The following is a 27,116-nucleotide window of genomic DNA, read 5'->3' as shown; positions in this document are numbered from 1 at the left end:
AGCGTTGTACAGAGACAGAGACGGGGACCACTGTACAGATTAATTTGTTGTCCCTGCAGTGAGTGCATGTCCCTGGTGATGGGGATACAGACGAGACGGCTGCCATACTTCATAAGACCATAAAAACATCAGAAAGGCTACAAACGAGAGGAGGCCATTCAACCCATCTTGCTCGTTTGGTTGTTAGTAGCTTATTGATCCCAGAATCTCATCAAGCAGCTTCTTGAATGATCCAAAGGTTGTTAGTTTCAATAACATTACAGGGGAGTTGGTTCCAGACTCCCACAATTCTCTGTGTAAAAAAGTGCCTCCTATTTTCTGTTCTGAATGCCCCTTTATTTGTGACCCCTGGTCCTTATTTATTTTTTCAGGTTGAAAAAGTCCCCAGGGTCGACATTGTCAATACCTTTAGAATTTTGAATACTTGTATCAGATCGCCAAGTAGTCTAATTTGTTCAAGACTGAATAGTTTCAATTATTTTAGCCTGTCTGCATATGACATGCCTTTAAAACCAGGAATAATTCTAGTTGCTCTTCTTTGAACTCTTTCTAGAGCAGCAATATCCTTTTTGTAGCAAGGTGACCAGAACTGAACACAGTATTCTAGATGAGGTCTTACTAATGCATTGTAAAGTTTTAACATTACTTCCCTTGATTTAAATTCAACACTTTTCACTATATATCCTAGCATCTTGTTGGGCTTTTTTTAATAGCTTCCCCACATTGTCTAGGTGAAGACATTTGAGTCAGCATAAACTCCTAGGTCTTTTTCATAGATTCCTTCTTCGATTTCAGTATCTCCCATATGGTATTTATAATGGACATTTTTATTGCCTGCGTAAAGTACCTTATATTTTTCTCTATTAAATTTCATTTGCCATGTGTCTGCCCAGTTCTGAATGCTGTCTAGATCATTTTGAATGACCTTTGCTGTTGCAACAGTGTTTGCCACTCCTCCTATTTTTGTGTCATCTGCAAATTTAACAAGTTTGCTTACTATACCAGAATCTATGTCATTAATGTAGATTAGGAAGAGCACAGGACCTAATACTGATCCCTGTGGTACTCCACTGGTTACCTTGCTCCATTTTGAGGTTTCTCCTCTAATCAGTACTTTCTGTATTCTACATGTTAACCACTGCCTAATCCATGTGCATGCATTTCCTTGAATCCCTACTGCGTTCAGTTTGAGAATTCATCTTTTATGCGGGACTTTGTCAAAAGCTTTCTGGAAATCTAAATAAACCATGTCATATGCTTTGCAATCTCCCTTTCCTGAAACCTTGCTGACTGTCTCAGTTAGACCCAACCTGTAATAAAACATTATCGAGTTATTCATGTGTATGTCAGTCACGCTTTTACACATATCAAGAGAACAGGTGATGAAGCTTGGTATTTATTGTTGGGCATCTTATATGTTTTTTGTGCACTAGTCGGCATCACTGCAAATATCACTTAAACTATCAGATCCCAACTTCATGTTTTATTTTATGTTTAGTTCTGGAAACTCTGCAACCACAATCTAATGGTACCCGTCACTTTGACCTGTGGCTTAGCATGGCTGCCATATTGGAGCCCTGTGATGCTGCCCTAATCCTTTGAGATATTGGATCCACACTGTGCATAACTGCATTCTGTGATTCTCAGTTAAACTAGATTGGGGGTATCATACAGTACAAGAAACAATAACCCTGTTCTGACAGTAAATATACAAAATTGCCGCCGCCACAGTGTCTAAGCCTCCTATGTCAAATTGTTTGCGGTAGTGATTTCATACACAGACCACATCATTTGGGATAGTGTCTTTTACAGTGTGTATTCTGTGATTCTCTCAATAACGTTTTATTACAGGTTCCCGGTCTAACTGAAATTAACTATTGTTATTAATAGAAGAGGATGATATTTCAGTAGCACAGATCCACTGAGATGGAACATTTGCTTTGCAATCTGAATACCGCTAATAATGAAAGCCTGCGATTATGCAGATCTAGCAATAGAGACAACAGTTAGTGCCCAATCTGTGTGGCTGTGAGGGAGCACAGCTGGCTATTCCTCCCCTTCTCCGCAACTCCCACTTCCCGTCAGCCTGCTAGCGATTAGAGCCTTTTACAGGGAAAGATGCCATTCCTCCCTAGCCCGCCATGCCCCCCTGTCAGGCCCAAATGAGTTCCATTTGCCGGGGCTTGAAGGGGGTAAGGGGTTAGTCATGGAGATTAGTACAGTGCGTCAACAATATCCACACTCTCACTGGGAAGGGAAGCCAACTTTCCACAACACACAGAATATATTAGTGATCCACTGCAAACATATAGTATTTATAGTTGATTAAAGTACACAAAAAAGGGCACAGTGCCACAAGAAATTTGCATGTATCTGAGAGACGACGCTTTGTTTTTAAATTGGTGTGGTAGTGTTATACAGTGGCCAAGTGGTTGGAGCTCCGGACCACGTGTTTAGAGATGAGGGACTGGGAAGCAGTGTGGTCCAGTGGTTAGAGCTGAGATATACAAGGAGGCAGTGTGGCCTTGTGGTTAGTGATGAGGGACTGGGAAGCAGTGTGGTCCAGTGGTTAGAGCTGAGATACAAGGAGGCAGTGTGGCCTTGTGGTTAGTGATGAGGGACTGGGAAGCAGTGTGGTCCATTGGTTAGAGCTGAGATATACAAGGAGGCAGTGTGGCCTTGTGGTTAGTGATGTGGGACTGGGAAGCAGTGTGGCCACGTGGTTAGAGCTGAGATACAAGGAGGCAGTGTGGCCTTGTGGTTGGTGATGAGGGACTGGGAAGCAGTGTTGACCCAGTGGTTAGAGCCGAGTTCTGGGATGCAGTTTGGCCCAGTTGTCAGGGCTGAAGAACTGGAAGGCAGGGTGGCCTGGTGGTTATAGCTGATGGCTAAGGAAGAGTTTGACCCAATGTTAAAAATCTGAGGACTGGGAAGTAGTGTTAGAAGTGAAAGTGTAAGAAGTATTGTGGCCTTATGGTTAGAGCTGTGGGACTGGGAGGTAAGCAGTATGGCTTAGTGGTTACAGCAGAGGGACTAGATAAGCAATGTGTATAAGCATGTAAGGAGAGTGGCCTAGTGATTGTAATTGAAGCCTGGAACGAGATACTTTAAGTGTGGCTGAATGCTTAATGTTTTTGTTTTTGCTGGCTGGTAGAGTGGTGTGTCTCTATGTAAAATAATATTCTGCAGTAGGTGGGGTTAAAAAATAATAATAACTTAAACAAAGAGGTCAGTGTGTTGAAGCATTGCAGCATCACATAGGGCTTTTTATCGACCTTTTTAAATTCTCTATGCCCAATTAGGTTGTTTTGGATTTAAAAAAAAAAAAAGTATGTCTGTAACTGTTCGAGGCTCCAGGATCTAATAATAGTGAACAGGCCTAATTAATAGCTCACATCTTGGCACGCTGTGATGAAACGGAGAGAAGATGACAGCCAGAGGATTTGTATCCTCGAGGCCTGGAGAGGTACGGCAGACCAATTTGTTCAATAGAACAGATTCAGTGCTCTTCATTTCTAAAGCCCATGGAGACCGAAACAAAAGGAAGAATTCTTAACAAGCAGGCATGGCTGTGCATGGAATTCATTGCAGTGTAGCGGGCTGCAGGTGACTGGGATTCCCTCGGTGCAGCAGACAGAGACAACAGCATGTGTGCCTTCATCACCTTGAAGTATCTAGCACAGTGCTTTTTACATTGATGGCTTGTGAGCTCATTCAAATTTGAGAATTAGTCAGATTAATAGACGGATGGTGAATTGGAGAAACTGCTTGTTTTAGTGGGTTTAATACAGAAGCTTGGCTATTGCATGGTCCTCTCTAGGCTCCATATCAATGTAGCAGAGTTGTTGTTTTATAACAGACTAATAAGCAAACCTGGCTTTCTGCACTGTAACACCTTCCATTAGTTCCACCAGCCCACCTGGAATGGGGCTATTAGAAACAGCAAGTTGAGCACTCAGCTTTCCTGATGTGGAGTTTAGGTTATTCATTAGTTGATCTTTTTTTTTTTGGTTTGTTTGTTTTTTAATTTAGTAGTCGGCAATTGATTTTACCCCGTTTTTCTCCCAATTTGTAATATCCAATTGTATTTTTAGGCTCAGCTCACCACTACCACCCCTGCGCTGACTCAGGAGCGGTGAAGATGAACACACACTGTCCTCATAAACGCGTGCCGCCAGCTGACTATTTCTTTTTTCGCTCTGCAGACCTGCCATGCAGCCAACCCAGAGCTACAGCGTCGGAGGACAACGCAGCTCTGAGCAGCTTACAGGCAAGCCCACAGGTGCCCAGCCAGTCTACAGGGTTCACTGGTGTGCGGTGAGCTGAGGACACCCTGGCCGACCTAAGCCCTCCCCCCCCGGGTGGCACTCGGCCAATTGTGCACCTCCCCCTGGGAACTCCCGTCCACAGTCGGCAGTGGAATAGCCTGGACTTGAACTAGCGACCTCCAGGCTATAGGGTGCATCCTGCACTCCACGGGGAGCACCTTTACCAGATGCGCCACTCAGGAGCCCCTGTTGATCAGTTTTTACTGTTAATATGCAAATATTAAAACACTACACTATAGATGAAGTGCTGCAACTTCTGATGTGGGTCTGATTGTAGCCAGTGAACTGAGTTAAATGATTAGGGACCAAGAAACGGCAGTAAGTTTTCATGTACATTATAGTGTGTTCTTTGAAATATCTGCTGCATAAAGTTTCACACTTTCCAGGTTTTACAACAAGCTTGATTAGCCACAGTGTATAAGTAACAAGCTCAGATGTGTTGTCTTAAACTCATAGTGAAACCAGGAATGGATCAAACAGCTATACATTTTGAATCTTATTTCCATTCTTGTAATGAATGACAGTCAGCAGTAAACTCTGCCAGGACGTTGTTCGTCTGTTCGTGCTGGTCATAACTATGTGAATTCTTACTACAGAGATAACGCTGTATTTGCAAATCAAAGTCAGGCTGTGTTATTCTGTCCCCCCCTTTCCTACTCAAGCATGGGAGATCAATCCTCTTTGCAAACTGCATGCATCAAAGGGCAACCCTATACAGTGGAGTCCCCTTCAATTCCTGAACCCAAGCATGGAGACCTCTTTGGAAACACTCATGCACTCTCAAAGGGGCTCCCCTTTATCAAACCCAATATATAGGAGATAGCCCTTTGCTGAAAGTAATATGCATGCTCAAATCTCAGAGCTGTATCCTTTGTGCCATTCGATCTTTTCTGCCTTACCTACATCCACAGCATGGAGCCGCACCAGTGGTCCTCTCTTTGGAAACAGGCATGCAGGCTCAAGGTGGCAGCCCTGCTGGCTTCGCAGGCTGACTGTGTTGTGTTTCTGTGCAGATGGAGGAGCTGATGGCCGCCATGGAGAAGGTGAAGCAGGAGCTGGAGTCCATGAAAGCCAAGCTGTCGTCCACTCAGCAGTCCCTGGCGGAGAAGGAAGCTCACCTCACCACCCTCCGCGCAGAGCGCAGGAAACACCTGGAGGAGGTGTTGGAGATGAAGTAAGAAACACTGTTTTTTTTTTTCTTCCAACATTCATGCAATTGTTTTTGTATTTATTTATTTATTAGTTCATTTATTTATGTATGTAGTTATGTAAATATTTTAATATTTAAAGAGCAAGTAGTTTCAAATCACACTGTCTTATTTTATTTTTTCTGTTCCCTTAGCTTTTTGTGATGTTTGTAATCATTTTCAGTAGTTACAAATGCAAAGTCTTTGTTAGGTAAATAACCAGGGCCCTTTAGTTTTAGATATTTCTTTTGGTTTCAAATATGGTAGTACTGTTACAGGTTAATGATGGTCACTGAGACAGGTGCCACCGTTCACAGTGAATAGAAGCAGGTGAACTGTGTTCCTGTCCGACCCGTTCCTGTCCAAACCCCAGTGGTGCTCTGATATTTTCCAGGAAAACTGTGAAATGAATTATAAAGCTTTGTTTTTTTCTCCCTTGGCCAAGTAATTGGGTTACAAGGTTTTTGTGTGAATGATTAAACATGTTTTTCATCATCACATTGTGGTACTTGGCATATGCATACACAATACAATACAATTAACTTTTATACAACGCTCTTCACGCAGAGTTTCCCAGGGTGCTTTACAATAAAAACTTGCCATTGGCCAATCATACACTGAATTCTAAAGCATTGTCACAGTATTTCACACAACACGTGCTTCTGTTACGCTATATATGTAATGTATATGGTATACCCTCTTCTGTGTCCACTATGTTATAAAAAAGAGAACTCGTATTGCGAGCTGTGCTAACACAAAAGAAAATATGAAAGAACCAGCCTGAGATTTTGAGCTGTATAGCATCAAACATTGCGGTATGTTATTTATGCAAGGCTGAAGTACAATACTGGCGGTACCACCAACCTTACATACAGTGGTGTAGTCCTACATCTTAAAGTACCGGAACTCCAATTAAAATATTGGTTTTTTTTTAAACCAAATGATTTGAATTCACGTTTTATTTGTACATTGAACTTGAAGTAACATTTAACAGGTAATGCATGCGTCTCGCCCCTCTGATCAGTGCTGCCAGTGTTTTCTGAAAGCATCTAGAGGGTAAATGTTGTCTTTGGTGGTTTGGTTATTTTTTGGCTATTTTTATCATGCTTTTTTCTGTTCCTTTCGATTGAGGTCATCATCAGCGCAGAACTCCAATCACCACGATGTCCTGTATAGTTTATCACATACTCCCTCCATCTTTTTTTCTGGAGCTCTGCATCCACTAAAATTACGAATTTCACAAACCCTAAGTTATTTTTTTATTTGTCACCAATTTAAGAACTATATAAGTGCAATTGTAATTGTTTTTTAATGTATTTTTAAAGACTATCTGCCGGCAGTTCTGGACAATGTAATTTTACACTGTAGTCTGAATATTATTTTTTTCCTGGCTCTGCCACATTTGATCTCATCAGATAAAAAAACAAACAAAAAAAACAGCGGTTCTGGTACTGTAAGTTGTGAGAAAAAAACAAGCAAAGCAGATATATAAATAAATAGTTTATAACATTACTTATCAGTACTTTTTTATTTTAAATAAATGTGTAGCACTTATTTAAGCTTTTGTAACACAGTATATATGAAATCTTAAAAGCAAGGTCAATCGTTTATTACAAATCTTTTACAATCTCTGATATATAACAGGGCTCTACGTTTAGATTTTTAACTACTGGCCCTTGGGCCACTGAGCTAGTGTTTTTACTGGTCCGGATGCAATTTTATCTGGCCCAATATATTTATATATTTTTTCATGACGGTTTTTATTTTCTGTTTGTTTCTAACTGTGTATGGTAACCAAAGAGAGCCCACGTCTCAAAAGAAAGTGGCTAAACAAAGCCTTTCAATATATGTTACTTCAGCCATTTAACATGCACACATTTGTGTGCTTTCCGGAAAATGAAAATACTGTATTCAAGATTTGAAATGTATGTGTGCAAATGATATTCACAAGCAAACCCGCAACTGAGCTGTTACCATATGGTCACAGCAACACTAAAACTGAATTATAATAATCCTAATTAGGGATGGGTCAGTGTAGTCAAATACACAATTACAGGAAAATAAATAAATAAAAACTATTATAATAGCATATTATATATTTGAGTACACACACAAAAAAAAAACATTATACCTTATACATTAGCTACTAGAAGCAAACACATTTTTCTTTTATTTAATTTTTTAATGCTGACGCTTAACACATGTTATGTCAGTCTTAAACCCGTTGTTATTTGCATATTAAACATAAGACTAATTAGTTATGTAATGCTTGTAATAGCAACATTCTACAGTAATCGTATTCTGTTTGAAATTGTTGCCAATTGTATTGCCTTGTTTTTAGCTAATGCTAACAGATCCCTGCTTGAGTTCCTCTGTAATGGCTGTACATAGCAGCTTCTGCAGCTGTTGCTAGCCAGTCGTGAAACAGTTCTGGGAGCGTGGCACCGGCGAACTTTGAATGTGTGAACTGAAATAAAATAATGTATATAGCAAGTGCTAAAAGAAGTAATTTGGGTAACATCGAAATTAGAAAGGCAATTACGTTATCATCATCATGAATATAAAGACATACTAAATGTTAAGCAGAACAACGCAGTGACTGATAAGAAAAGGCAAGAAACTTGGAGTTGGAAAGGAGTTATTTTTTTAAGTGGACTGCAGTTCAATGTAAAACATCTACTGTTGACTTTCTGTGAATGGATGTAGTAACGTCAACATTTGCACTATTAAAAGTACAACCAGGTATCCTTGTTTTGAATTTTTTACAGGTTATTGAATAAACAAAGTAACTTGACTTAGACTTAGAATTCATAGTGCTTGTCAGATGCATTACAGTGCGTACATGAGCTTTCCTGCCACTCCTCCCAATGCAGTAAGGGCCTCCATGACATTGTGCACTAGAACAGATTTGCAGTGCTTCTTGAACACCATCGCTCTGAGAACTCTCAAGCTGGCACCCAGGGCTCCACGCATCAGAAGGATTGATGCCATCCAAGGCAGCCTGCCAGCGGGTATCGGCAGTCCAGCGGGGACACGAACATGACATGTGTGTCCTTGTATGGCTGGCAATGGGGGCTCCCTGCCCAAGCGCCCATGGAATTGCACCCTTCTTCTCCTAGCTTTACAGAGGAAGTTTGCAGTGTTTTAGGAATTGTTGATTTTATCATCTTCTCAGGACCAGTCAACCAGCACAGCAGCTCCACACGCTATACAGCAGTAGGTGGTCGGTCAGCTGTCAGTCGACTGCATTTAAAGCTTCAGTGGATCGTAGTCATTTATACACTATAATATAAACTAGAATTCAAGAGTTAACCTTTTGGGAACTTTAATATTTATACAAACAAAACAAATATTTGTAAAACTCTGTTAACCTTAAATACTTTGAGTTTCTGGCGTATATGCAGATCTGACACGATCTTGGTAACTAGTGTGAGTTATACAGTACTGACACAGTGTTGAACCATTATAAACCATTAAATCAAAGTTAAGTAGACTTTTTTTTTGTTAATCTCAGTGTTAAACAGGGCACTACAGTATCCTTCCACTCGAGCTTCATACTTCTGAAATTGTGATCTAGTGTTTTGAATCTTGCCCTTTTTAGGAGCAGTTGGCTTTTATGGCAGGCCACACACGGCATTAATTCATTGTTTTGGAAGATAAAACTAGAAGAGCACACTTGGGATCCTTATCTTGATATAATTTGTTTGAATTAATGCAACGTGTGCGCTGCCATACAAGCCAAACACTCCCCAAGTACGGAGGCAGCAAATAGCTGCTTAGCACAGAATCCCTTCCAAGCCCTATAATAAAACGGTGAGGTTGGAGCTGGCAAGAGGGAGACTGTGTATCTGTGAGAGTTTAGAAAACTGCACATTTAAAAATAAAAACTTTTAAAACAGTCCATAAATCTGAAATGAGCCCCCGAAGCAGAGACCAGCTTGCTGCTGAGTGGGTTGTGACGAGCGAAACGGAGCCAACGTGAAATCAATAACGCAGCTTCGTCTGCTGTTGTACTTGGCACTGAGCAGCTTATCAAAACTCTCAGAAAAACTCAAATCTGGACTCAAGGTTTTGCATTTAAGAGTTGACTGTGTTGACAAATGGTGAAGAGGTCTGTAGACTGGATGCATTTAAAAAGCAAAACAAAAACATATTCACCAAGGTGAGGAAACTGGTACTTTCCCCTTATGTTTTCGGTGTTTAATGTGATTCGTACTAGGTACTCATCTCTTTTGGCTTCTCATATCACCATATGCTGACGATACACAGATCTTTCTCTCTTCCTTCCTTTGACTCCCATATCTCCTCCCGCATTTCAGATTGTCTCTTGGCAGTCTCAGCTTGGACACATTCACATCACCTCAAACTCAACCTTTCTAAAGCTGACCTCCTTTACATTCCTTCTTCTCCTTTCTCCTCTGACTTCTCTATCTCAGTCTCCTTTGATGCTATCAATCTTTCTCCTTCTCCTCCTGCAAGAAACCTAGGTGTTATTCTGGACCCTTCCCTCTGCTATTCTCAACACATCTCTTCACTAACACTTACTTGTCTATTCTTTCTTAGCAACATCTATAGAATCCGCTCTTTTCTATCTACTTATTCCACTCAACTGGTCCAAGCTTTTGTTCTTTCTAGATTAGATTACTGTAACTCTCTCCTTGCTGGTCTCCTTGCTTTGGCTATTCTCCCTCTTCAACTTATTAAAAAATATGCTGCTCGTCTGGTATGCTAATATGCTACTCTCACGCTACCCCTGTGCTTTGCACTGGCTTCCTATCTCCAATCCCTCGTGTCTCCTTATATTCTCTCTCACCCTCTCCGCTCATCCTCTAATGGCCGACTTGTTATGCCTTCTCTTCACTCTCCTTCCTCCCGTGCTCGCTCCTTCTCTTCACTCTCCTTCCGTGCTCGCTCCTTCTCTTCACTCTCCTTCCTCCCGTGCTCGCTCCTTCTCTTCACTCTCCTTCCTCCCGTGCTCACTCCTTCTCTTCACTCTCCTTCCTCCCATGCTCGCTCCTCCTCTTCACTCTCCTTCCTCCCGTGCTCGCTTCTTCTCTTCACTCTCCTTCCTCCCGTGCTCGCTCCTTCTCTTCACTCTCCTTCCTCCCGTGCTCGCTCCTCCTCTTCACTCTCCTTCCTCCCATGCTCGTTCCTTCTCTTCCCTTGTTCCCCTGTGGTGGAACCAGCTACCGGTTATCCTCAGGACTGTTCAGTCTTTTACTGCTTTTCGCCGTCTTCTCAAATCCCACTTATTCAATCTTTATTAAATTCCTATTTATATATCTTTTTGTATTTACTTTATAATTCATTTTTATATTTTCTGTAAGTCGCTTTGGATAAAAGCATGTGCTGAATAATAATAATTGGTGGCATGGTAACTGGAATGTCGAATTATATACGTACAGTATATTGGGTGAAGTTGTATACCAAGTATGTTGAAGGAGGTAGTGACCTGTTAGGTTTTTGACTCCTCCCTCAGGCTGCTATGCTTGTTGCCTTGCATCTCTTGGATTACATTAGCAGAATTGATTGAATTGTACACAGTGTACTGGGAACATGATATATCATGTGCCCAGAAACAGCTTTGTTGGCAAGTGTGTGTGGGCACAGCAGCAGTTGGAGATTTGCATGAGGCAGGGTGGGAGCTCACCACTGCCTGTGCAGCATTCTCACCAGGGAAATGATGAATGGCTTAGCCATTAGATTGCCCTTCTAAACACTAGGAAACCAGGCAGAGAAAGGGGTGCCTTCTCACCGGACTTTAAAAAGGTCCAAGGAAAGTGCATTGAATTGTGATGAAAGAAACAGTGACTTCTCGCTATTGTTTATTCAATGCTGTTAAACCATATTTTGACAATACGGTAGTCTCCGGCTAAGAGAACACCCCTCGGGAAGCAAGCCAAGTGTTCTCTTAGCCGTGTTCTTTAAGACGGAGTTGACCACCAGACACAGTATGAACCAATAAGTAAAACACCAAATTGCTTGGCAATATTTCTAATTCAAGTTTTTTCAGGAGCTCAAACAATTTCCTCGAAGAGAAACAGCAGGGCTTTTCGCCATTTGTTTGCATGCTATTTTATAGCGATGAGGAGCACTCGTGGAAATCAGAATACAAAACGAGGCAATGATATGACGGCGGTTCTGGAAATATTGAATAAACCAAACAGTGTGCCTCCAGACATTCTCACGATGACAAGTCACATTTGAATAAAGATTGAATAAACAATTTAAATCTAAGTTTGATAATGTTTGAGTTATCAGGTAACAAAACAGTACTGTGTCAGTTGTGAACGAAATGCTATCGGTGCCAAAAAGGTGTTCTTTTAAGCGAAGTTCCCACTCCTTTAGGCGGAGCATTTGCAAGGGAAAAAATCTTTCACCACAAGGGTGTTCTCTTAGCAGGTGTTCCTATACGTGGAGACTCCTGTACAACATGAAAATGGAAGATGATGTAATATTTGTGGCATGCACTGTATTTTCTCTTTGCCTTCCTAAACTCTAGCTTGCTGTGTATAGTTTATGCGTATAGTTGTGTGTAGTTTCTCCCATTAGGAGTCCAGTGAGTCTCCCTATTCACCATCCGTAGGGGGCAGTCTAAGTCCAGACAAGGTACAAAACAAAGCCTCAACCCACTTTCAGACAAGGACAAGGTATGCAGTGTGAGTTGTATGAAGTGTTTATTATAGTAGGTATATCCTAAACTCTTTCCTGCATGTGTTTTTGATCCCGGTAGTAATATTAATTCATATTTTCTTTTTATTTGCAGTAGTTTCTTATTTCTTCTTCTTAAATTTCATTGAAGTGGTAAAATTATTAATTTATGCAGGTATTATAGCAATTCAGAAGCAAAGCAAAGTCATAAGTCACTAGCAAAGTTATCTGCCTTGACTGCCTTGAAAGCAGTGTATTTTGACATTTAATCTCGAATAAAGGTGTCTGTCAAATAAATACAAATAATACATTATAACCTGTCCCTGACTACCTAAATAAACAGAACTATCTGATCACATTTTGTCCAATCATATAACAAACACAACCAATAGCAAAACATGCTTTTTTGTGTTTGCTATAATAATTAAATGTAACTTTCTTTGTGTTTATTATATAATTTGCATTATGCCCACAATGAATAACCCTTAATAAAACACAAAACTAAACCCCACACAAAACTGAATTAGACACAAGCACCATTCTGTATGCATAATATCTTTATCTTGTACCCATTAAATGAGGACCATTGCAATTCAATCGACCGTGGCTGGGAAAGAAGACCCTCTTTATGCAATGTGCCTGCTGTGACAAGCTCTATAGAAGCTATGATAAACCCAAAGGGAGTGGCACAAATTGTAATAGACGCACTGAATGGGTGTTTGTACTTAACAAGAATGTCCTTTACTATAAGATTACTGCTCATTTTTATGTTGGACTATTGGTAGCAAATATGTATTGCCATTGGAATGTATGAATTAATAAGTGAACGGGCATCTAAATGATTGATTGAGTGTCTGAAACCGCAGGGAGTCAATTCTTCAGGTACTTGTTCAAATTGGTGTGATGAGCTGATGACTCTGTCCCATCTTGTTCAACAAACAGTATTTGTTTAGGCTGTCACTTCATTCACCCCCTGTTTAAGTGTTGGGAGGATACTCAGTAATGCGATAATGTCACCAGAATAGTGTTCCACAGTACAGTTTTGCTGTCATTGCCGCATTGTTTATATTTAAGCAATTTTAGAAAGTGGCTATGTTAAAAAATGAACATTTTAAAGTGTCTCCTTTTTTTTCTCATGATTTATGCAGTTTTAGTTGCAAATGAATACAACCTTTTTCCTCAATATTCCAAGAGTAATGTGGTTTTCTCTTTTTTCTTCTTTATTTGCTAAACTCGATTTATATACTGTAGGTAGATTGATTGTAAAGGACACAGAGGAAGCAGTCTTTAGTTGACACGATTTCAAAGACAGCATTCAGAGGGTGTGTACTAAAATGGAGATTTCCTTTCATCACGCAGAAAAGGGTGAATTACAAAAATGAATATTTACATATTTCCCGGCAGATTGATTTGGAACAGCGATCAAACATAGTTTGAAGGGTAACATTCAAGGTTCTTTACTAGGGATTTGAGATGTTTTGACCAATCATTTTCTAATATGTATTATATACACACAGTCAAAGCTTGAGTTTTTGTTGAGCAAAAATATTAACCCCAAGTGAGATTCTATGAAATGTGACAAGATTGAACTGCATAGCTAAGGTGTTTATCTCGTGAGTACAAAAAGAACACAAGAGACGACTACATCTCCCGTCATGGAGCACTTTGCTGTATTTTGTTGCAATCTGTGATTCGATTTGAGCAGTGTCTAGGATGCTTCAGCACGTCAATAGCAGAAAGAAACAATTAATTCACTTATCGGACAGTATGAAAAATAAAAGCCTGTTAAAAACGGATTTTTTTCAATGTAAAAAAAACCCCTGAAAAACAGACTATGGTCGTAAAAAGACAAAGCAGTGTTGCTGCAGAATATGTTTTAATGGTTAGAAGGAGTTCAGCCAGAGCTAGAAGGATTCTGTCAGGCAATTCGCACTGATTCAGGCATCGACGTATAATTGATTGATTTACGTTAAACTTGCAATCATCCGATGATCAGAAATTGCCCGGTGTAAGCTGGTTAATGCGAACAGTTTAAATAAATAAAAGCATACACTTGTGCATGCCCACACGCGGGTGTGAAGGTTGTGTCTCCATGCTGCCTGCTCAGTCTCCTGTCTGATTGTTAATCTAGCCCCTAACCACAGGACCCTCATTGGGAGAGGGGAATCTGTAGTCCCACCATTAATTACTCTGACAGCTTTAGGATCATTAGCACCCTTTTGGGTTTAAACGGACGGCTTACTCTATGCAAACAGGAGTTTCTGTCAGTTGGTGGAGATAATTCACTTAGTAAAGCGGACAAATTGCTTGCTTTCTTTCTGAATGAGGCTAATAGACTGATAAAGTACCCAGTTAGAGTCTGGTTTAGCAAGGGTGGGGACTGGCAGCAGATCCGGTGGTCAGCTGTGATTGATGGCAAAATAGACGAGGTGAGTTTTAATGTTCTTGTACGTTGTAAAGGAACAACGAGTCCATTCCAAGGTTCTATACCGGTAAGTGTTTTAAAGTGTGTTTGCCATCAATTTATATTGTTTAGAATTTAAAACCAGAAAAGTGAAATTGAACTTTTTTTTATTTATTTTTTTCCTCAATAGTCGCAGAATGTAGTTGATAGTTTGTTTCACTGCAAAGCATCATCCAAAACTATTAATAATGCCAAATTTGGAAATACTAAAATAAACTTAATAAGGTCAATTAAAGACTTTAAGGGCAGGATTTTCAAAAAACAGTGTTATTGTATCGAACTTGTGGTATAGTAACGTGGTTTAGTAGCAAGTGATTTTCAAATGAAATGTTTTAATTAAATCAATCTGTTAATGCTTTGAAATTGAGTCAATGGAAGCATAATTCGCTGTTATGGAAACTACTAGCATACAGTGAGACTTCTCTCCCACCAGCGAGCAGCAGCCAAATGGAAATGAAATAAAAAAGAATGGGAATATCTATTTTGTAAACTTCAATTAAAATTGTGCATTTTGTCATACAGAATGTACATTTATTTAGATAAGGAGGCTAAAACCAATTCCAAAACGTTTTTCCAATATTATAACAGCAAAAGAACATTCAAGGAGGAAGTAAAATGTCTAAGAGATACAAATAGCAACATCATAGAGGAAGAGAAGAAAAAAGCAAATATATTAAATGATTACTTTTCACAAGTTTTTACAGAGGAGGATACAAACAACATGCCCCACATGTCCCACATGTCAACCTGTTCCTATCCAGTTTTAAATAAGTTTAGCATAACAGAGGCAGAAATGTTAAAGGGACTAGGAGCTCTTAAAATAAACAAATCCCCTGGGCTGGATGAGATCCTCTCAATAGTACTCAAAGAAATGAAAGAAGTTATTTACAAACCGCTAACTAAGATCATGCAAAAGTCTCTTGAGACACAAAAAGGGAGACAAAACCGAACCAGGTAACTACAGACCAATAAGCTTGACTTTTATATGGATTATATGGAAACTTATGGAAACTAGAATAAGATCCAAAATGGAAAATTACCTATATGGTAACAGTATCCTGGGAGAGAGTCAGCATGGTTTTAGGAAAGGGAGATTGTGTCTAACTAACCTGCTTGATTTTTTTGAGGATGCAACATTGACAATGGATAATTGCAAAGCATATGACATGGTTTATTTAGATTTCCAGAAAGCTTTTGACAAAGTCCTGCATAAAAGATTAATTCTCAAACTGAATGCAGTAGGGATTCAAGGAAATGCATGCACATGGATTAGGGAGTGGTTAACATGTAGAAAACAGAAAGTACTGATTAGATGAGAAACCTCAAAATGGAGCGAGGTAACCAGTGGAGTACCACAGGGATCAGTATTAATCTACATTAATGACTTCTACATTAATGATTCTGGTATAGTAAGCAAACTTGTTAAATTTGCAACGACACAAAAATAGGTGGAGTGGCAAACACTGTTGCAGCAGCAAAGGTCATTCAAAATGATCTAGACAGCATTCAGAACTGGGCAGATACATGGCAAATGACATTTAATAGAGAAAAGTGTAAAGTACTGCACGCAGGCAATAAAAATGTTCATTATAAATACCATATGGGAGACACTGAAATTGAAGAAGGAATCTATGAAAATGTCCAAGGAGTTTGTGTTGACTCAGAAATGTCTTCATCTAGACAATGTGGGGAAGCTATAAAAAAAAATGATTCCTGGTTTAAAAGGCATGTCATATGCAGACAGGCTAAACCAATTTAATCTATTCAGTATTGAACAAAGAAGACTACGCTGCGATCTGATTCAGGCATTCAAAATTCTAAAAGGTATTGACAATGTCGACCCTGGGGACTTTTACGACCTGAAAAAAGAAACAAGGACCAGGGGTCACAAATGGAGATTAGATAAAGGGGCATTCAAAACAGAAAATAGGAGGCACTTGTTTACACAGAGAATTGTGGGAATCTGAAACCAACTCCCAAGTAATGTTGTTGGAGCTGACACCCTGGTATCCTTCAAGAAGCTGCTTGATGAGATTCTGGGATCAATAAGCTACTAACAACCAAATGAGCAAGATGGGCCGAATGGCCTCCTCTCGTTTGTAAACTTTCTTATGTTCTTATATACTATGCAATTTCCGATTATCTGGCGTGTGGGGTAAAAATCGGACGGCACAGATTTTTTTTATGTATTTATTTTTTGGATGGGGCGAGGGGGGTAAGCCATCTATCTATATCGGTTGGAATTTATTTTCTCATGTTGACATTTACATTTGTATGTATTTTAGTATTTTACGATTGTAGGCTATAATTAAGTACATTTGTGTCATTTGTGTTTGTAGTTGTTAGTTATTATACAGTACATGTATACCATGTAAGTAACACTTCATTATACATTTATTACGCTTCTAAAATTACGATATAACTCCCCAACCCAATACACAATTTGTTTATAATTAATTGTTTGGTGAATTCCTCTTATCATGCATTTTCTCTGGCACTGTTTCTTGTTTTCAAAAAATATTGGCATGGACATTATATACAAACCAATGGAATACCGTGTGTGTGTTTAATAGAGGGAGAGAGAATACATGCATGTCTCCAGTCATATGTGGTTTTCACGATCACGTTGCCTTAAGTTCTAGCCAACATTGCAGATATGTATTACTGCCATAGCCTTATCTTTTTTCTATTGATTCGCCCCATTGCCACTGTACTTTATGCATCCATGCATCCCTTCCTGTGATGTCATCAGGCAGTGTGTTCCGGGCTTAAGGTTACAAATTGTTAAAACAAGTGAACAAATCTCATTCACAACCACAAGTATATAAAATATTTCCATAAGTGCAAATATTGAATTATCTAGGTAGCCTCTGTATCGCCTGCCTCACAGCCACGGTCTGTTAAATTTCAGTTTCAAGGTGAGTTGCAGTCTTTCGTTAATTAAAACCCTCCTTTTCCAAGTGCAAATTAACTCCTGATAAATTATGACAATTAACCCGGATTTGCTTTTAAATTCCTACGCAAACAAAAGAAATAGTTGCAAAAAGCACTGCTTGTTAAGATATTAACGTTATTTCATAATGTTAATATAATCAACATAATTTCAGAAATCACGTTAGCATGATTATTTACTAACGAGATAGGCATAACGACCTCTTGAAAATGCCAAAATCAATGCTACATAATGATTTGTTGATTGACACTGGAATTCTCATTTATGAACTTTTGAAAATCCTGCCCTAAACGTCTTCTTGTTGAAACTTTTGTCATTGAACATTAATAAGCTTATTTTATTATTTCTGACAGTAACTCAGTTCCCAAGTTGAAAACAAATAATTTATTGAATGCAAAGACTTTTGTTTTTATCATGACGTTCTCAGATTGAATGGGTACTTTAGTGTGTGATATTAAAACATGAATACTGTGCCTCACATGTTAAAAATCCCAAATACTACAATACAATAGCTCTTTCACAGAAATTATGAACACAGGATGTAATGTGCTTGACACTTCACACAGTCACCTTACATTTTTTTTTACTACATATACCACTATTCAGTGTTTTATAGTTACAGTGTGAATGAACTTGCCGTTTTACTGCAAAATAAGTGTTGTGTTTCATTACAGATCATAAACAAAAAAAGATGTATGCGTACAGTACATCTAGTCCAGTTTAAATCCTTATGTCTAAGAGAAATCCCATGTACTTTGTAGTACTATGATGCATGTCAAATCTATGGTATAGTCTATTCCGCTTTCTGTAGTAATGGTCTTTTTATGAAGTTTTACAAGTATGAAATGTATTTTGTATAAACAGAGTTACATAAGTAAGTAATTATCTCTTATTAGCATCATCTGTAAAAAGCAGCAGCGCAGCTCTCCAGCTCAATAAAACAGATTTTTCCGCTGGCTTGTGTAAAACTCTTTGAAATTAATTTTTCAGAAGACGTGAAAGTCCCCGAGCACTTGTTTGCAGGTACGTCTTGATGAAGTAATTTGTTGACCTCTCTGCGGATGGAGGCGAGGGTGCAAGACTTAGCTTGCAGAAAATAAATCAAGCTCCCTCGTGCTGCACATTGCGCCAGACAATAAGGATTGAGGGCATGTTGAGCTCTGATACAAATGAAAGCATTATGGTATCCGATTGCAATGTATTGGTGCGTTTAATGTAGTGTATAGAGCACAGCGCAGTGAATGTATTCTGAAGACCTGACAGCGGGGTGTACGGAGAAGGAAAGATATCCAAAGTGTCATGAAGTATAATGTGCAGGGACACTTTGTGGAAAGTGTACTGAGGAATTTAAAACACACCAGATAACATGAGGTAAAAAGGAGCATGTACACATATGTAGAATCAATCACAAATTTCACTTGTTCAGTGTTTCATGTACTACAGTAATGCTGCTAATTCACACAGCATGCACACATACACACTTCTGTTTGAAGTATGCCTTATTTTACTTTTACTGAAAGGATGCCTTAGCAGATAGTTTCCTTTGTATAGCACTGATGTTTAGCACCATTGTGTTTAAGTACAATTCTTAGGCTGTAATTGGCTTGTCAATGGCAATACAATAATTCTGTATGAAGGGCAGTCCTATCATAAGGATTGCTACAATGGTAAGATCACAAACTGCTATGTTTCATTACATATCAAAAACAAAAAAAGAAGATATATTTGCATACATCTAGTAAGTTAATCTAGTAATCTAGTACAGCAGACCTAATCAGAATTAATCAGGTTAAAACAGCACAAAAAAGCTATTACTTAATTAATGAATCTTGCAAATTATCCATAATAACCAACGCTTGGATTGTAACGGTCAAATAACAAATAGTTTGTAAGAAGTCAAATTTACAGACATATAGGGTAATGCCTTTTCCATGTACTATTTACCATTTCTGCTGATAATACTTCCTAAATGAATGACCCCTATTGAAAGTGTAAAGAGCTTTAGCTGCAGTGTATTCAGAACTACAAGTGAGCCGGGCTAGCTGAAAACACAGCACAGGGCAGGAAGTTTCCCCCCACTTGCCTCCCCCAGTTCACTGCCTCAAATAAACATGTAGCCTGGTGGAGAAACTAGTGCACTGGGATGGGTGGCGAGCTGTTTACAGAGCTATTTGTGAATGCCAGCCTAACTGCAGACAAACAAGTGTTTAACAGCAGTGTGTTAAAGACCATATACTCTGAGTCAGTCACACAAAACACCATTCAAAATGGTAACACTTTTGCAATAGTTAATATAAGTAAGGCACATATCTTAAAGGGTGTGAGTCAACAGTTCAGTGTGATATCGATCCTGAATTGTGTACCTATAAGAGCATGCTCTGACCTTTCCTCCTGGGGCTACACCCCCAAAGTCAAGTGTCTACAACACCAGACCCTCTTCTCACACGTAAAAGGGCATTACTAAACTCCTTTATGAGGTATTGTGCGTCCTTTAAAAAAAACCTTCTGTGGAGAGAATGCTGATAAAAGAATGGCCCTTTCTTTGAGCAGGTAGACATAATAACTTTAGTTTAGACGCTTGTATTCCTTGAGTAATGACAGTAAAGTAATTCTGGGGTGGGTCCACAGAAAGAGAAAACAAGTGGAAATGAATTGCTGTTCAATGATAGATGTTCATCCAAACAGTAGCCTCATTGTTTCTCATGGACTCTTCATTCCGGGGTCAGACAGACATCCATATTTCTTATCGATGGCAGATTTTGCGTTTTCCATGGAATTTCCTTTGGGTGGGCTCGGTACGGCGCCCCCCTCTGTCCTGTGAGACGAAGCAGCTGTGCGCCCCATTCAGACCTGCTGTTGTGGAGAAACTATTCACTGTCTTTTCACGGGCAATGAAACGTGGCAGCCTGAGGCAACAAGACTGCAGGGCTACCAGCACAAACATGTGAAGAAATTACTGGAAAATATCCTGTCAACTGTTGTGTATGTGCTTTATTTGTACATGTACTGTATGTCTACATGGATACATGTACAGACATACAGGCTGTGTGGTCCAGTGGTTAAAGAAAAGGGCTTGTAAGCAGGAGGTCCCCGGTTCAAATCCCACCTCAGCCACTGACTCATTGTGTGACCCTGAGCAAGTCATTTAACCTCCTTCTGCTCCGTCTTTTGGGTGAGACGTAATTGTAAGTGACTCTGCAGCTGATGCACAGTTCACACACCCTAGTCTCTGTAAGTCACCTTGGATAAAGGCGTCTGCTAAATAAACAAATAATAATACATACATACATACTAATCGAATAGAAACATGCAAGTTGGCTAATTGCACGTCAAATGATTGTGAGGTAATTATGAAGCGTGTGGTTTCAGATGGACGGAATTGCAGTTGCGGTTCCAATCAATTTGCATATAAATCCTTTTAGAACATTAATACATAGTTTTTAAAAATACCAAGCAGTTTTGGAATACATGGCACAAACAGTAAAGTGTTGCAAAGTGTTGCAGTCACTGTCTTTCTACCCCTAGTATATACTATACCAGTGTAAATGAATACAGATGGCATATCATTTGCAATATTGCAGCTGGTTGGTGTGTAGTATGATTGCCTAACCAAGTGTCAGAAACCACTTAAATGTTGACCAAATTTGCTGGCTGTGGCCAAAGCGCATATTTCTTAAACCATTGCTAGAGAAGAGGTAAAAAAGAGCTCTGGCCTGCCTTCAAAGGTTTCACATTGCAAAAGGAGTGGCTGATGCTTTGAGTCGGTGTAAGCTGTGATTTAATTGTAGTGATTTAATTGTATCAGCAGCACAGAACTCGACAGCAAATAAAGTGCATAAAATCTTCTTAAAGCAATAATCTCATGACCATTTTCAATTAATAAGGACCTAGGTGCCAGCGTTTGCCTGGGTCACGCAGTGGTGTTAATGGAGATCAGCTGTACTATATGCTGATTTACCTTACGATACTTGACTCAGAAAGGGTGACAGATGGCTCTAATTGGGTAATGCAGAAATATCCCAAAACTAACCAGGGATGCATTATTCACAAAAGCACCATCACATAATGAAAAATATACACATGCATTGTTTAAACAGTTCTTTCTGATCTATAATAATTTACGGAGACATGCAGATCTAGATATTTAAAGACTTTTCCTGAATAAAGCCATTTAAACGTATAAATATTTTTTTCTTTTCCATATATTGTACTTGTTATATAAAAAGACTACTCCATAACCACACATGAGGATGGCAGTAAAAACAACATGTTGGTTATTGTCATTTGCAGAATAACTGGAGTACTCCATGATTGTTCATGTAGAATCCTCTATCGAACATTTGTTCTAAGCCAGACTACAAAATCTTATTTAGTTTTTTTTTTTTTTTACTGATTGACTGGTAGCATGTATCTTCTGGACTAAGAATTTCGTTTGGTCTCATTTTGAATCTAAAGTTATAAATGATGTAGAATGAATTTCCCTTTCAGTTGAGACAAATGAGTGATATTAAAAGCTTTGGCCTTCTCTCTCTAATGGTGAAAGACTTTGTGGTCATTGTTGGCTGTTCTCAGTCACGCTCTTGTTCAGCCAATTCTCACAAGGAGATTGTATCAGCTGTGCTTATTAACTTTAAAACTCTGCACATTCCTATTGTGTTTGTGTGTGCGTGTTTGACTCCCTGACCTATCCTCCACACCTGCAACCTGTGGTTTGTTTTGGCGAATGCTTGTTGGACGAGGAAGGTCCACATTCAAGGAAAGCGTGGAAAGAAATAAATAGGTCTGGTTTCAACAGTCCGAAACAAAGGAATAGTGACATTTCTCAAGCAGGTGGTTGATAAGATGAAAGAAGAGATCACAGGTTGAGTTACTGCAATAAAACAAAGCTGGTCAACGCTGGCCAAGCAAAATAAAAACCGGGAGTGGGTCCAAACCCTCAGTTTAGACCTCTTTCAATTTATTAAATGAAATTATTGGTTCCAGAATGGTTTTCTTGAATTTAGGAGCTGTTGGGGCTACAGTTAAATTTAACCCAGAGAGTGACGACATGCGTACTAAACTTTAAAAAGCATATATAAAGCACATATAAAGAGTTTTTGGAATACTTTCTGCATGTACGTGAATGAAGAAATGCCTGTGAAGGGATTCCAGACCTTGTTCCCAATATTCAATGCACGTACCACTACGCTGCAGAATGGTTTAGTCATCATTTTCGAATGAATTCGTTTGACATGCAAATGCAGTTTGCTTTGCTTGTTAGCTTGTAGGACCAGCATGCCTGCAGGTGTCTTACGGGATTTGGGCCCATAACGGGATCAATGAAGTAGGTAGATTGCGGCTGCAATGTGATATTTAACCAATATAGCAATATAGCACAACAGGGTGTGTGTCGCTGTGGGATATCACTACACCAAGTGGCAATATCCCTCAATGACACACACCCTGGAGTGCCATATTGTGATTATACAATGGATAGGAGGTCATTTAAAATAAAAATAAAAAGCTAACAAAAATATTTTTAAAGAGAACCGTGGCAATATCCTGAGATGCGCTGACGAAGGCTTAATAGCCGCAGTGCTTTCTTCTTTTGTCGCCTGCCTAACCATGTTTTAAACTAAAATAAAAATATATATGTAAGGAACCAGTAAATGTGTGTCCCAGTTTCTAACTCTTGCTGGTCACCACATCACATACAGTTACTGGGATTTTCAGCTGGGTAAAAAGTTCTGGTGGAGGGGTCCCCGAGTAGCTCATCCAGTTAAAGCACTGCTGCTTGAAGCGCAGGTGCCAATTCGCGTCCAGGCTGTGCAAAGAGGCTGAACTTTGCTGGGGACCCCAAGGGGGGCGTCACATTGGCTCTGAGGCTCTCGGAGTGGGGGTGGGAAACCTGCAGGGACTCCTTCTCCTCATCGCGCAACAGCGAACCCTACTGGACACCGAGCACATTCAGAGTGGATAATTGCCAGGGCTGATCTCCGTTCTCCGGGATCGGTAGCCCACCCACCTCTGCTCCGGATTGCTCAGCGTAAAAGTGATTGTGGCTTTAGGCTTATGAGATCGGAGGACGCTCACACGCCCTCAGAACGTCTGTGCTGTGTGGGGACTCGCTGCGTTGAGGAGAAAAAACATAATTGGACATTGCAAATTGGGGGAAAAATAATAAATAAATCTGTATTGGAACATCAGAATAAAATCTTACAAACATCACAAAAAAGGAAGGGAAGACAGGAACAGCAAGTTAAATTACTACTCAGCTACTCATACCAGAATGTCTGATATAAGAATAATCAGAAGGAAGGTTTTAAAAATGTTGTAGAGTTTTACCATAGTTGCTGCTGCGTATAAAATGTGTCAGATGTCACTGGGTGGCATGGCATGATGTTTCAGGCTTGCGTAAACTAATACAAATACTGAGGAGCAATAGTTTCACTGGTCAGGTTTAGGGAGAATTGTACTGAAGTAGTACCGGTGGAGGGAAGTTTCCCTGAGTGGTAGAGAAACCTGTCCACCACATGCAAAACACATCCCTGACTTCTGACACAGTCGGCAGTCCTGTGTTTTGAAGGAGCATAACATGTTTCAGAATTTGCTCGGCTGTTCATAGAATATTTATGGGGTTTAGCCTTTTGCAATTGTCTACATGAGCAGCAGTACATGTGTGTCTCGAAAACCTGGAGATGGCATGGAATTGATCAGACAGAATTTATACGGCACATTCCTCGGGAGTACAGGAGGCTTAGTTTAATGGCTAGTGGCAGCCATATTTCAATTTTCTTTAAAGGAAATCCTACACACAGTGCACCTTTAAATATTATTCCACTGTCTCAAGGAAAAGCTTGTAAGTTCTGTTTTTATCGCACCTGTGGGAGGGCTATTTCATGATTATTTTTTTTTTTTTTGTAAAGGGGAAAGGCAGACGGATGGAGCAAATGCATGTGGCTGAACTTCATCAATCTGGCTGAGACATTTGCAAGACAGTGCAATGCTGTGTCTCAGACAGTGCTAGTTGTGCTTAACCCTTTCCACCCTGGCATGCATGTAAATAGCAGCCCCTGTTCTCAAGAACACTGTACTAGAGTGCCTCCATAGTGGAATTCCTGGGGTTTAGAATGTGCCCTTCAGGTAAGGAATGCAGAGATGTAGGGTTGACTTCTCGACATCTTGTTCATACCGTACATACAGTAGCATTGCTGTTTTTTTTTTTTTTTTTTTTAATGAAACCAGTTTCTTGACTGTGATTTGGAGATGACAAACATACATGTGAAAACGTGCCTTTTTACAGCAGGGTAATTCTGTAAAAATAAAAATAAAAAACTGCTGGCAACTACTTTGCACTTCTGTGCTTCAGGAAAGATCCATTGTCCAAAAATCTGTGCCGAATCTGATATCGATCCAAATTAGGGGCCCGGGACTGACGTTCGGCCGTCACTTGTAGGCAGATTCCTAGCTTACAGACCCTCGTCCTTTGCCAGTGGTGGGCCACTAGAAGACGACTCCTTTTCAGATCAGACCCTACTCTGGAATGCTGTGTGAAATGACCACTGGGGCTTCCGAGGGCTGCAGTCAAGCCAGACTATCCAGGGGTGAAATAGACACCGTGCCCCTGTTAACAAGCTGCTGAGCCTCCCAACCCAAAGTGCCGTCAAGAGAGAAGAGAAATGAGCTGTGGCTTTGACCAAACCCTGTGTTGGCCCAGCAGTAATCCATAAAGAAGGCTGCAGATGTTGTGGTCACTGGCGGTAGATGGCCCGAGTTTCAGTGGGAATGAAGTTATATGGAAGTTATGTGAGATCATACCCCACTTTCTACTTTCATTTTTATTATCTTTATTTTGTTTTTTACTTCTGGAAATAAAACTCTAGCAGACTTTAGTTTTTTTTTTTTGTTTGCCCCTTTTTACCAACCAATAAATAAATAAATAAATAAATAAATAAATACAAATAAAATGTCACAGTGCATTAAAAAAAACAGCCAGAAGAATCATTGGAGGGATTCGTTTATAAGTAAAGCTGGTGACTTGTAACCTGGGGGACGAGATATATGAAGATAGAAATAATTGGTAACAAATAGCAGCAGTGCTGGAAGGAGACGACCACAGTCTGCAAGATGAAGTGATGTCTCAGTAGCCGCACTCAGAGAAAATGCATTACTGGAACATTCGGCTTGAGCCTTCGGTGTCCTCTCTGAGTGATTTATGTTTATTTTTCATGCTATCCCTTTACTATATAAATAGGTAGATTGTAGTTGATTCCGATCCAGTCCTGTCTTTTAGAGCTGTTACCGTCTGTTGGGGCTACGTAATGTACGTTTTGTAGTCTCATTCCAATGAGCAGGTGTTTTAAAGTGCAACTTGATATGCGTATGAAGTATCACAGTTTTTATTAACATGCATTCTTCTTTAGATTCACTTTGTAAATGTTTTTCTGTTTCACTCATCATATCCTGGTGACCTTTTTTTTTAATTCTAAAATTAAAAGCCCCCCTTTGACCTAAAAAGGATCTCTCAACCTTCTTGCTAAGTGCACTAGTTCAGCTGGTACACCAGAGTGTAACCATTAACCTGCCCCCCTGAAACACTCCCCAGCGGATGTTAGAAATACATTATTAAGACATTCCACACTGAACACAGGGGGGCAGGTTATTTTGTTACACTGTGGTATACCAGCTGAGACAAGATAAGACAAGTTTTTGAGGGGTTGGTTTAAGCTTTAAAAGTTTTAAAAAGTCACCCAGATGTGATGACAGAAACAGCAATGAATCTACAAAGTGACTCTAAAGAAGACGACATTTTTAGGTATTTTTGTAGTGGTTCAAGCAGCAATATCTAAAGAAATAAATGTTTAAAAATGCAACAACATGCTTGAAAAGTAGCCTGGTGCCACATAGGCTTCAAACAAACAGTTCCTTTTTGTGATTCTTTTGTGTATTTTAGAGAGTTCCAGAGTTCTTTCTGTTGGATCGTTGAATCATGTTTGAAGAAGTGAACTGAACTTTAGAAAGAAAGAAAAGAAAGAACTAGAACTTAAACTAAAACGCACAAGGCAGCCACAGTAGAAAGGGGTGTTACAGAAGTCAACAGGGCTGGCTGCCCATATCCCAGGTGTAAAACCCCAGAGCTCAACTGCAGCAACATTAGTATCCAGTTCCCAGAAAGAAACCTCATGACAACCAATGGAGGTGTCAACCCCTGAAAGAGAGCCCAGTCGTGAAGCAGTGAGGCATTAAATCTGTGAAACCATACACCTGATGTGTACGTTTCTGAAGCAGCGCTGCCTCCCTGTGCTTGAACCGCTGCCAGCTTGGAGGTAAGACCTCCCAAGAGCGAGCCACCTGGGCATCGGTCATATCTCCATGATGTCGGGCCGCTCTCGCACTTGCTGTAGCAGCCAGCGTGACCTTTGAGAGACAGCATCCTTTATGCACAACGGCTGTTTCAAATTAAAACAGCAAGTGTTTGTGCCTGGGGTTGATAGCCCAGTATGAAAGGTAGCCTTTATGTACATGAAATACGGTACACAGCTCTTATTGTTTCC

General features: G+C 39.8%; 1 protein-coding gene across 15 annotated transcripts in view; it reads left to right on the top strand.

Annotated features, from left to right (window-relative positions):
- Nucleotides 1–27,116, top strand: part of LOC117419463 (ELKS/Rab6-interacting/CAST family member 1) — a 357,387-nt gene that overhangs the window by 187,931 nt on the left and 142,340 nt on the right. For all 15 annotated transcript variants that reach the window (XM_058986432.1, XM_058986434.1, XM_058986433.1 and 12 more), the window contains one exon: nt 5,342–5,502. In XM_058986432.1, the coding sequence (XP_058842415.1) occupies nt 5,342–5,502 (161 nt within the window). The remainder of the gene's footprint in view (nt 1–5,341; nt 5,503–27,116) is intronic.

The sequence above is a fragment of the Acipenser ruthenus genome, chromosome 14 (genome assembly GCF_902713425.1).
Source record: "Acipenser ruthenus chromosome 14, fAciRut3.2 maternal haplotype, whole genome shotgun sequence".
In the NCBI taxonomy this organism is placed as follows: domain Eukaryota; kingdom Metazoa; phylum Chordata; class Actinopteri; order Acipenseriformes; family Acipenseridae; genus Acipenser; species Acipenser ruthenus.
Note: the sequence above shows the minus strand (reverse complement) of the source record. Positions and strands in the feature narration are given on the sequence as shown.